This window comes from Myotis yumanensis, unplaced genomic scaffold, assembly GCF_028538775.1.
Source record: "Myotis yumanensis isolate MYYU_CA2020_CCGP unplaced genomic scaffold, mMyoYum1.0.hap1 SCAF_9, whole genome shotgun sequence".
NCBI lineage: Eukaryota > Metazoa > Chordata > Mammalia > Chiroptera > Vespertilionidae > Myotis > Myotis yumanensis.
This window is the reverse complement of record NW_027223760.1, coordinates 34,920,506-34,932,979: the sequence shown is the minus strand read 5'-3', so window position 1 is coordinate 34,932,979 and position 12,474 is coordinate 34,920,506. Positions and strand designations below refer to the sequence as shown.

Genomic DNA, 12,474 nt, shown 5'->3' with positions numbered 1-12,474 from the left:
TGCCCTGCTGGCCTTTGTGACCACAGTGTCCCAGACCCTTACCCGCTTGGCTGCCTGCCTATTTCTGTGCCATGACTGAGACTGTAAAATCACATAGACCAATCGCCAATGGCAAATGATTTAAAAAAAAAAAAAAGAGTCTGCAAGAGAAGAACAAGAGAGAGAACTCTATTTCAAATTTGCTTTTTAATTTTGAAAAAATGTAGAGTTTTCAGTTAATTTTTTCCAACGGGTGAGAAATAAATTATAGCACTGCCACTCAATACATTCTGAAGACTGAAATATAGGGTATCTCCCAAAATGTATACACATACTCTGAATAATTATAAAGGCAGTGTTTATTAAAATACATTTCATTTTCAAAATTGAGCTATCAGCTGTTACAGTGTACATTTTGTACAATGTGTATACATTTGGGGGGATGTATTTTTACAGCATATTTGAAGGGAGAAATGTTCAAAATTACAGGAGTATAGTAACAATCATGTAGAACATACAAAACACAGTAATGGCAAACATATTGGAGGAAACACATCAAACTGTTAATAACTGATATTGTCATTTGATGGCAAATTATACTTTTCTTCTTTTCTAATCATTGTGTATTTTCCAATGATTTCCTAATAAATTTGCATTCTCATCATAAAGGAGATATAGCTTTTGTTTTATTTTGAAAACAAATTAGATATAAATTTCTCTGCCTATCTACAGCCTTGTGAAAAAAATAAGATATAATTTAAATCTAAATGTTTTAATATTACTGTCAACAAAAGGTTAGTAATGCTACTGTACAAAAATATCATTTATGTGAATTAAATTTATCCAAGTCTAGGAGAACTGAACTTGTGGTCAGAACCCTGGGATCACCATTTTTTTTTTTTTAATTTTATTTTGAGGTAATAGAAGATTCACATGCAGTTGAAACTATTCTTACATTGTGTGTATGTGTATATATTCAGTCCTGTGCAACTTTATCTCCTGTGCAGGCTCATGTGACCACCCGTCCTGCTTCAGAAAAGTCCCATCACTTCTTCCTGGTGCAGCCACAGCCCTCAGCCCCCTGCCCTGCTCCCTAACTCCTCGCGATGGTGATCACTTTGGAGCAATGAACAATCATTGACCCCCCAACATGCAGATCACATTGCCAAGCTCTGGAGGATGGTGACACAAACATAATCAGATATACAGGCCTCGTGGTTATGAGGAAGGGTGGGAACCAGACTAACTGGGTTCAGATCTAGGGTGTGCCGCGGACCAGCTGTGTGACCTTTGTCAGGGTTCTCTCTGGGCCAGTTTCTTCAACCAAGTGGGGCCAACAGACCCTCCTAGGGTTATTCTGAGGCTTCCATCAGCTGGTGTCGGTCAGGCGAGGAGACAGTGCCTGGTCGCTACACCTGGGAACACCTGAGAACTCTGGCCAGGTCAGCCCATGTTGGGCGAGGTGCTGTCAACGTAAACACAAGCCGGGAAGACATGGGCGGAGCCACTGATGTGCTGTGGAAGACACGCTTCACCGGAAAGGGAATGTTGGGGCTGGGCTTTGAAGCATGAGTGAGACTTTAACAGAAATAAAAGGGAAGGGGAACATGCTTCATGCAGATAAAACGGGGAGATCTGTGGCCCTGAGGCATGAGCCTGGGATCTGACTGAGAGGCTAAAACCGAGGCTGTGAGGAGACTGCAGGGGTGGGGAGGGGACGTAGGCACAGAGGAAGCCCAGGTTTTGAGGGGTCCTGAGTCCACACTGTGATTAGCACTGTGGTTGTCAAACCTGGAGAAGACTGGACAGAGCAGGAAGAAGGAAGGCTGCCTCCTAACACAGGTGCATCAGGAGGGGGAGGGCGGATGGCAAGGAACTTTCTAATCAGGAAACTTGAGCAAAGGTGATTATTATTCATCTGATTAAAACCAAAAGCAGCAGCAACCATGTCTTCAACGTGGTAGCTGTTCTTTTTCGAACATGCGTGTCAAACTCAAAGGCTACATGGCCCAAATAAATGAGGCATGTGGCCCGCAGGCCGTGAGTTTGACATGCTTGTTTTAGAAGCATAAAACTGAGTGTTTGGGAATTAGCAGTTATTAGGCTAATTCATCCACAACCTGTGTTCTCTCGGCCAGGCCAGTGCCCATGGAGCCAGGTGTTTCCAATGCCCTTCCCCGACCTCAAACCACCCTCTTCCAGGATTTCCAAAGGAAGCCACTGGGCAGTCCCTCCTGGGCGCTGGTACTCATTGATATTTCTATCTCTCTCACTCTCTCTTTTCCTCTCTCTGAAATCAATAAAAATTTTTTTTAAAGGGAAAGGCAACTTGAATTTGTTAATAGCCTAGCCCAAGCCCAACAAATTCAATTATTTGTGTTTGAAAAGGCTTATCTGATCATCTGGCCTTTTGCTTCTTTAGGCTCAGGATGTCCTGGTCCCTGAAGGTGTTGGCCTCCCTATCTGAGAGGCACTTCGCCTCCTGCTGATTCCCTGGGGCCCTTCCCTCCCCTGTTAGCTGTGAGGCGACCCAGGGCCTGCTCAGAAGTCTGCCCGACTTTCACAACCAGATTCTTGCCTCTCTGGTCCAGTGACCTGTCACCACCTACACTTCGGTGTGGCACGTAGGACAATAACAAGTTATCCTGTGTTTCTGCTTTGAATTTTTTCTCAATCAGCCGCCTTCCTCTAGTTATTTTTCTCATTGTAGAGAGGGAGGAAGGGCAAAGAATGCTTATTCCACTTCCTTAACCTAATTACGTGGTCTACTCTACACAGACCGAAAACAATGATCAAGTTTATCCTGCAGTAGCATCAGACGTGTTTTTTTAGTCCTGTTATTCTCATATCCGTGAGAAGAAAAGATATTGGAATAAATGGCTCTTGCTAAAAGCCATTTAGTGTGGTGTACAGTTTGGTTCTGAAAACTAAGACACCAAAAAAGTGAAAATGGAAAAAACCCTCCCCTCTAAACCAGCTTGAGCATATGGACTTCCCTGAAGATCATGAAGATGAAATGTAACCAAATAAGACAGAAATAAATACTCCCATGGACCCTAAAAACAACACCTCTTGTTCTCCCATAAACAGCAGTCTCCCTTCCCGACCTTCCCTTGAAGGTGACCCGTCAAGGATGATATTACCAGCATCATCACAAATACAACACCTCCCCTACAAAACACATCCAGACACTTCTCTCCCATGCTTTCTTCGGCCAATTTCACTTCTAGCCATTAAATCAAATTTTCATTTAAACAAAAAAAGACTATAGCATGTATTTTTTTTTAAATCACACAACAGCCAGCCAAGAATATCAAGAAAAAGACAACTTAGCCCAGCTAGTGTGGCTCAGTGGTTGGGCATCGACCCATATATCAAGAAGTCGCCAGTTCGATTCCGGTTTGGGGCTCAGGTTGCAGGCTCCATCCCCAGTAGAAGATGTGCAGGAGGCAGCCTATCAATGTTTCCCTCTCATTGATGTTTCTATCTCTCTCACCCTCTCCCTTCTTTCTCTGAAATCTATAAAAATATGTTGATTTATTATTATAGCCCAAGCCCAACAAATTCCCTAAGCCCTGGAGTGAAGTCTTTTGTACAATTAGACACTGTGTCTTTCAGTGTTTGGTGGCAGGGTGGTGCCCAGTCCATGGGTGACCCAAGTCTGCTTTTCTGACTTCCCCCAGGCAGAGGGCAACCAGACAGCGAGAGGAAATACAACATTAATGATGATAGAAAAGAAAGATATATTCTGTGTTTGTTTATTAATTCTCACGGGAGGACACTTTTTCCATTGATTTTTAGAGAGTAGAAGGGAAGGAGGGCGGTGAGGGAGAAACATCAATGTGAGAGAGACACATGGACAGGTCGCCTCTCAAATGGGGCCAGGGATTGAACCTGCAACCCAGGTACTCACCCCTGCCTGAGAATTAAACCTGTGACCCTTCAGTGGTGAAGCTGACGCTCGAATCACTCAGCAACACTGGCCAGGGCAAGAATGATTTATTCTTATTGAATGCGGTAGGATAATCTAAGAAGTTAATTGTGCCCTGTTCGTGGCAGCAGACACCTCAATGAAGGACAAAAGGTCATTCCTTCCCCTACACAGGCCCCCACCATCCACTCCCAACCTCCCATTCCCGGCTGGTTTTAATCAGCTTTGTTTCTGCAGTCAATAAAAATCACCTGAGGGACTTGTTACAATGCCCATTTCTGGGTTCCTCTCTGGACCCACCAATTAACATTTCTGGGGATGGGGCCTGGAAGCCACATTTTTAACAAATTCCTTAAGAAATGCTATTCCAGGGGTTTTGGGGAACACCCATTGAGAAACACTTGAGTAAAAGAGACAAGGAAACTGGAATATTTGGGTGTAGGGGGAGGTGAGCTGAGGTTTCAAAGAAGGAACCAGACCTTGGGAGGCTTCTATCCCAGGCGGGGAGCTTGGTCTGGCATTTAACCCGGCTGTGCTTTTAACCTGCAACTCATCCTCCTATGTCGTCCTCTCCAAGGACTCTCCTGTCCCCCTGGCCCTCAGGCTGGCGCACCAGAGGTTCCTGCTCCTCAGTGCCCCTCTGAGCTATGCATCCTCCTAGCTCAGCACCGACCGCACTGCACTGACATGGCCCACTTGTGTTACATTTCTAATCTCCCCGCAGTGAGCTGCTGCAGGCGGTGAAGTGATTTATGCTCGGTGCGTGGCGGGCAGTAGGTGTCCTATAAATGTTCAGCAAGCAGACTATTGTGTTCCGTTTACAACCACGTCACCATCACCTGGTCCTGATTCTTCACACAGAAAGTGCTAGGCCGCTCCTTGCGCATGGCCTAGAACGCTTGGTTTCTAGCCGAGGAACTGGGCCCAGTTTCTAAACCGCTTCTTTACCAGCGGAGTATTACCGGGGTCAGAATGAAACATCAGAAGCCTAAGCTTTTGATTATATTGTCACAAATTAATCCGTTTAAGTGTTTTGTTTCAGAAAGAACTAAAGCTCTCCCACAACTCTGCCCAAAGTCCCCACACAGGCGGAGCCCCTCCGAGGAGTTTAAGGCGCAGGAAAATGTACCACCAGGTGATTCTAGCATCGATCCCGCCGTGTCCAAAGCAAAACACCTGACTTGCCCGCTGGCCGCCCCACTCCCCAGCTGCAAGCACCCGTCAGTCTGGCCAATACCTCCCACTCAAGAGCAGACGTAAGAAAGGCAATCCGAATTTTAAATCTGAAACCATTTTACAAAGAAGGCGAGGGACGTTCCATGAAGGGGCATTCATAAAGGCCTCCCCTGTGAGGTCTCCATTATGAAACTCCCCTTCATTCTCGAAGAATAAAACTGACACCGGGGTAGCCGCACGAAAGCGAAACCTGAGCACCGCGCGCCTCTGTCGGGTTCACCGCGCGCACCTGTGCCCCGCAGTGCGCCCCACGCGCCGCCGCCGCCGGCCTACCTTGTAGCGCGGCACTCGCAGGATCTTGGGGGCTCATGAAGCCTGAGCCCTGGAGGACCTGGAGGGGAGCCCAACGTTCGGGGGTCCTCTGCTGAGTGGCTCCAGCGGCCGCCTACACAGTTCACAGGGAAGGGCGCTTTGTGTCCAGCACTCAAGCCACGACCAAGTCCATTACCGAGGCCCGCGCAGGGTGTCGGCGGCCCGGGCCAGTCCCTAGCATCCGAGGGCGAGTCTCACCGACCCCGCAGCCCGCTCCGGGCCGCCCGCGCCCCCGCGTGGAGCTCTAAATCCACGAGGGAGGGGCGCCGCACGAGGCCGCACCTGGCTTAGGTGCCGAGTGGGCGGCGCGGCCCAGCCCTGCGGGCCTCCCAGCCCTGCAGCTGCCCACGCACCGGGATCCAGCATGGCCTCCCCCAGCGGCCGGCTGAGGGGCGCAGGCTCGGGCTCCCCGGCGCCCGTGCGCGCTCCGCACACCTGTCTGCCCCGCGAGGCTTCATTAGGCCGCGCCTGTGCAGCCCGCCGGCCCCACCGCGGAGTCCAGGCCATGGAACCCACCAAGGAGCCCCGCCAGGAACCGCGGGGTGAGCCGGGGCGCGGGGGCGGGCTGGGGGTGCTGGTCCACCACCCACTTTAGGAGGCTCTTCTAGAGCTCCGGTAGGCCGCGGGCTGGGCCCCACTCCACCCGGTCCCAGGTCCCCATCTCTCTACACGCGGAGAAAAGTCAGGGCCGGAGTCCTAGGACTTCTAGTCTAGGTCCCAACTTCCGCCACTTTTCTTATCTGATGCGTGGCATTTATTGAGCACCTACTATATACCAGGTGAGCTAGGCTACCAGCTCTGCCTCCCCCACCCAGCCTTGCCCCTTCACCCCCGTAGAGGCCTGTCCATGCTCCACCAGCTGCAGGTCCCTCCTGTGGGGCAGGCCCATGTGCACTCAGGAAACTGTGACAAAGCACCTTGGCCCATCTTACTACACACACTCCGGGAAAGTCATTCCTTAAGACATTCTATCTCATGCAATTTCGTTAGAATAACAATAGCACTAAGTCACTAGTTAGTATGCATTTGTAAATATTCCAATTTATTTGGAAACGATGAAGCAGCATCTTGAGTGGAGGATTCTGGGGGTTTTGAGTAATGGGGATGTGGTGGGGGGAGGGTTTGGTGGGCGGGAGGACTGTGCTTGGGGATTAGGAGCACTTGCCCTGTGATCTGGGCAAATGACTCACCTTTCTTGTCCGTGTTTCCATGTTAGAAGGAGATGTGTACAGTGCCTCCCTCGAAGGGATCAGATGCCACTAATCTATGGAAGGTGCTAGCACAGGGCCTGGTGCACCCGGAGAAGTCAGAGCTCAGGACAGGCAGACGGGCTTGGAGAGTGTCTGCAGAGTCACCCTCCCTCCCTTGTGTAAGGACAGCGGCCCAGGCCTGGTCCCGTGTGAGGTTCCGCTTCTGGGGAAGGGCAGGGGTGCAGATAGCCGTGAGGAGGGCTGGCAGGGCAGAGTGACTTCTGTGAAAGGTGAGGGGGTCGTTCCTGTTGTCTCCTTTGCTGTCCTTGCCTGGGCTTCAGGCGGCCATCCAATGCCGCCCTGGCCCTGCTCTAAGCCACAATGTCTGCATCTACGGCAGGAACAAAAGCTCGTTTTAGACACAGAATCTCTCGGCCCTGTCTACCCCAACCCCAACATCTGTCCCTTAGAAACACTGAACAGATGCCTGTCCTTCAAACTCACCTTCCAGGTGGCAGGAAACTAGCAGGGCGCTCACAGGAAGTTAGTCCCCCCATTAGGATACCCTCTACCATCTGTGTAGATGAGCCAAGGCCCCTTAGAGTTGCCTAGACTCTTCAAAGCAGTGGCTCATCTACTTCAATCCTCACAATAGTTAGGTTAGGAAGCTATGCCTGGAGCTAATTCTGTACATGGACAAATTCAAGCTTAAGCTCAAACCAGAAACCAGTTACAGTGCTCGTTCCCCACAGGCCAGGAAGGTGGAGGCAAGCCCCTGGCTGCAGGGTCAGAGAAGGAAGGACCACCACAGAGTCCAGCGCCCACCCCTCAGGATGTCCCACGCGGGGAGCCGCCCCTCTCCTGCGCTGTCCTGGGAGAGAAGACGCCACCCAAGGCCCCCGGCGCCAGGGGAGCATGCCAGCCACCGGGCTCTGTCCACAAAGACAGAACTCTGGTCCCGCCCCGCCCCCAGCCTCAGGGAGACGGGTGTTCCGTCCCCAGGAGAGAGGCCAAGGCAGGGAAGAGGTCCTTCGCTCCGGGCTCCGGGAAGCAGAAAAAGTCTGTCGCCATGGGTCCAGTCTCCATGTCACCTCCCTGCGTCACTAACTCAGCCCGTGACACCAACAACCCAGTGCCCTGTGGGTCAGGCCGGGGGCCCTGCCACCTGGCCAACCTCCTCAGCACGTTGGCCCAGAACAGCCAAAACACAGACCAAAAGAAGCCCTTAGAAGTGACCTGCCAAGTGCGGAAAAAGACTCGAACCCTGTACCGCTCAGGTGAGTCCCTGAAGGTGAGAGTCAGCCTGGGGTCTGGTGTCATCTCTGGGAAAGGTGGGAACGTGGCCTGGGAGACTGGAGAGTGGTTTGCTTGCACATTGCCTGTCCTGGACCCCCTTGGCCTGTGGCGGGGCCACGGCCTATCAGGGCTGGGGGTGCATCAGAAAGTGAAATTGAAAACAGGTTGGAAAAGTTAGTCCCCACCCACAAAGCCCGAGAAGAGGAGGCCCAGCCCAGTGGGAAATAGTTGAGAGACTCGGGAGCCCTGGGCTGGGCCGGTGGTCCCATCTGGCAGGCGTCCTTCTCCTCTCCTGCCACATCCCTGGGGTTTATATTCATGGGAGTTTCTCCTTCTTGCAGACCAGCTGGAGGAGCTGGAAAGGATATTCCAAGCAGACCACTACCCTGACGGTGACAAGCGCCGGGAGATTGCCCAGACAGTGGGGGTCACCCCCCAGCGCATCATGGTAAAGGGGGCTGGGCAGGGACGGGTGGAGGAGAATCCACGCTGGGCCTCTGGACAGCAGGCAGGTGCGCAGCACCTCTGGCTCGGGCCGAGGTTCCAGCTCTTAGGGCTGTGTTCTTGCCGTGTCCACATCGCTGCGGCCTAGAAAGCGAGAAGGGGAAAGTCTGCTAGAGGGACCTTCTATGACACCAGCCTCAGAGGCGGCATCTGCAGCGCAGCGGTGAGGCAGCTCCTCACGGGATAGTCAGGACCGGCTGAGCCTCTGCCCCTTCCTCAGGCTCTTCTAGTGTCTCTCCCTACAGGTGTGGTTCCAGAATCGCCGGGCAAAGTGGCGAAAAGTGGAGAAACTGAATGGGAAGAAGGACAAGGACAGTCCTGCAGGTCCAGTCCCTGCCAGCAGCCAGGACAGGTGAGTTTCTCCTCCTGCTGGGTCATCCCCAGAGGTAGGAAGTGGGGTCCAAGCTGGGACCTGGGTCTCAAAGTCTGGGCGTTGAGGCTGGAGCTGCTGGCTAACATTTAGGGGCTTTGGCTGCGTGGGATGGGGCAGTGGCCAGTGCCTTGGAGGGAGGCAGGGTCTGTTCCTTTCCTGGCACCGAGGCCCCGATCTATGTCCAGGGACCATTCAAAGTACAACCTTCACTCTGTCTGCCTCCAGCTCTGCTGCTGAGCTGCCACCTGCTGTGCCCATGGACCTGGAGCCTGGTGCCTTCCCTCAGGAGCCCCCACTAGACACACTGCCAGGTGAGCTGGCCCCCTTCTGAGGATTATCTGGGGGGTGGGAAGGGATGACAGGAAGACAGTGAAGACAGAGGGGCTTTCTTGGTAGGCATGGGAGTGGCCCAAAGCCCTCTGCTGTCCTGCGCGTCTACCTTCCAGCAACCCCAAGTCTGCCTCCCCATTCTCTTACCTTCACAACCCTCGTGTCTTCTGCTCCTAGAGCCCCCCATGCTTCTGACATCTGACCAGACTCTGGCCCCAACCCAACAGAGCGAGGGTGCTCAGAGGGTGGCAGTGACCCCACCACTCTTCAGCCCCCCACCTGTCCAAAGGGCCAACCTTCCCTTCCCCCTCGGCTCTGCCCACACCCCCCAACTGATGCCTCTGCTGATGGACACACTTGGCAGTGACAGCAGCCACAGAGATGGCTCCTGTGGGTCCTGGGGGACAAGGTATGGAACCAGTGGGGGTGGCCACTGAGTTATCTTGGGAAGGGTTTCAGAGCAGAGAGGGGCTTGGGATGGCAAAGGGTTAGCCGAGAGGAGCAAGGAGCAGTAAATGTGAAGCGGGTGAAAGGGGTGGAGAGGGTAGGATATCTCAGCATTAGAGCAGGAATGAGGCGAGAAGCTGGGAGCAGGCAGAGGAAGAGGAGGTGGCAGCAGGTGGGGCCTGGAGGTGGTGAGAGGGTTGAGGAGAAGGCACTGGCCTACTGTGTGGTCAGAATGAGGAGGCCCCCGACCCTCACAAATGCTTCCCTGTCCCCACAGTGTCACCCCACCCCCTACCTGCTCATACCTGGAAGAGCTGGAACCCCAGGATTACCAGCTGAGCAACCAGCTGGGGCTGTTCCAGGTCTCCCAGGCTCCGCAGACCCAGCTTTTCCAACAGCCTCAGCCCCAGTTTTCCTATCTGCATCCCTTCCCCTTCTCCACGCCCAGCTCGCTGATGCCCCCGCTGCCAGAAGACTCTTTCTTCCTGCCGCCTTACGGCCCCAATGGGGGGACCTCGCAGGGCTACTTCTCAGCGCCCCCGGCAGGGCAGGGCCTGCTGCAGCCGCCTGCTGGGAGCATGGGTGAGTTTGGGCTGGAAGGGAAGGTTCCCTTGGTGACTGAGGAAGGTGAGAAGGGACAGAGGCCTCATTACCGGGGAGGCTGGGGCAGGGCGTGGTGCGAGGAAAGCTTTTTTCTTGCCACGGGGGTCTTTTTCCTCAAGTTTCTCAGAGGCTGCCGAGCAGAGAGAGAGTCAGCCAGAGAGCTTTGGAGTTAGGAAAACCAAAATTTGAAGTCCAGCTCAGTAGTTTCCAACTCTCCTGGGCCTCAGGTTCCTGGGCTCTGAAATGGGAATATGATTCCCATATCATGGAGGCACCTGATGAAGAGGAGGAATAACATGAGGGCCATGCCTGGCGCAGAGTAGCTGGCGGCTTAATACGAGTGTTCTGACGGGCCGCTGGGCCTCTGAGAACTGGAAGCAGCCATCTGATGACTAAATTCCAGAAGGGGAAGAGTGGCCAGTGGGTTTGGGTCTCCTTGCTGCCACAGTGCACTGTGTCCAGGCCCGGGTCTGGAACATGGCTGGTCCTCAGGGGAGCTCCTGGTGCCAGTTTGCCCCCTAGACTTGCGTGGGGTCCTAGCCTGTGTGTTGGAGGAGGCGGACGTTCATAGCACATGCTGAACTGTGGCTGGTGCCTCAGTCCTGTCTAATTACTCCTATGTTCTTTGACCCCACAGGCACAGTGCCCTGGAATGACCCTTGCTTGCCAGAACTGCCCTTCCCTGGTCCCTTCTGTCCCCAAGCTCTGGGGCACCCCTCAGGAGGGGACGGCTACTTTTCCGATCTGTTTCCGGCTCCCTATGCTCACCCTGTGAGCAGACAGCCTTCTCCAGGGCCCAGCCGGCTGCCTGACGGGGCCAGGCCAGGAGCTGGGCCCTTACCCAGCAAGGCCCCCAGTGAGCAGCCCACGGCCACTGTGGAGCAGCATTTGGCACCCGAGGAGGCCCGAGAGGAGGACAGAAACAGCCACGGCCCCTAGTCCTGGGGCCACATGTCAGACAGGCCGCTGGGTGGGGGGGTTGGGGCGCCATCAGGGAGATGGCGGCAGAAGCATTAGGAAAGACTGGGGGCTGTGTCGACTGGGGTGCAAGTCGGACATGCTCCTGTGTGAGCTCATCTTGCTGGGCGCTGGTGTGAGGAGGGAGGGGCTGGCTCTACCCGAATCTCCACACCTCTGTACGGTGTCGGCCCTGAAGGTGATGGCCGGTACCACTTCGGAACTCTATCAGCTTGTGTTGTTTCCTTTCCTGGCCAGACACATGAGCCAGAGTGTTCATTGTAAGCAGTAAACGAGTGTGCTGTTGGTTTCTCTCTGTAATTACCGTCTCCCCACTCACACACTGAGCTCCAGTCCCAGGTGAGGTCGCCACTGAGCGTGATCAAGTGCAGCTGGCATTCTCCCTGGCCTGTCTCTCCTGCTGGAGGAGAAACTGGGCATTTGGGGCCTTGCCTTCACTCCTGCTATTAAACCATGCTCTCTGGGATTTGGACTCTGGAGGGACAGGGTTACAAAAAAAGCCCAAGCATATTTCAGGGTCAGTCTCTCCAAAGCATTTTTGGGGGGCAGGTGGGGGGGGCGCTAAGAAGAGGATGCTCATATATAGTTAGCACCCCACATCGGATAGTCCCACAGTGCCCACTGCATTGGGGGGCATTCTGGACCTCTAAATGCTGATTATTGGAAAATACACATCCTCTTGATGTCATCATCCTCTCAACAGTGCAAGCTCAAGGCTTTGCCATTGACCAGAGCAGAATCCTTCCTTGCAGACTCTAGGAAAAAATGTCTCCCCCATCTAGTTTAAGTTTTCACTGTCACAATGTTTCCACCAGATGGCAATCCACCACCAGTTTCTCTGTGGCCTTAAACTGGTGGTTTACAGCAGCAATTTTCAACCTTTTTCATCTCATGGTGCATGTAAACTAATGACTAAGATTCTGCGGCACACTAAAAAAACATATTTGCCAATCTGACAAAAAATTCGTTTAATCTTGATTCTTTCATACTGGACAGCTATTGTGTTGGCTGTTGTCATTTCTTTATTTGACAATCTAAGGGAAAAAAGGTCAGTGCCCAAGACTAGTCAGGTATTGCATGCTTTAAAAATTCTTGCAGCACACAGGTCGAAAATCACTAGTTTGCAGTAAGAAAGCCCATGCTAATTCTTCCAAAAGCCCTAGAGCCACTAACATCAGATTCAAAGATATTAAAGTCATTTGGATTGTAGCTTACCAGGTAAAATGTATGATGTCCAGTTACATTTGAGCTGCAGATAAACAAATCCTTTTTTAGTATAAGCATGCTTCCTACAA

At 52.7% G+C, this 12,474-nt stretch overlaps 1 protein-coding gene across 1 annotated transcript; it reads left to right on the top strand.

The window, feature by feature from the left end:
• The first annotated feature begins 5,822 nt into the window (after window positions 1–5,822).
• Window positions 5,823–11,140, top strand: NOBOX (NOBOX oogenesis homeobox). The gene is made up of 8 exons (XM_070423530.1): window positions 5,823–6,000; window positions 7,401–7,925; window positions 8,286–8,530; window positions 8,694–8,800; window positions 9,047–9,132; window positions 9,329–9,560; window positions 9,876–10,180; window positions 10,839–11,140. Exons 1-8 carry the CDS (start codon window positions 5,823–5,825, stop codon window positions 11,138–11,140), a joined length of 1,980 nt encoding a protein of 659 aa, XP_070279631.1.
• Window positions 11,141–12,474: the final 1,334 nt, after the last annotated feature.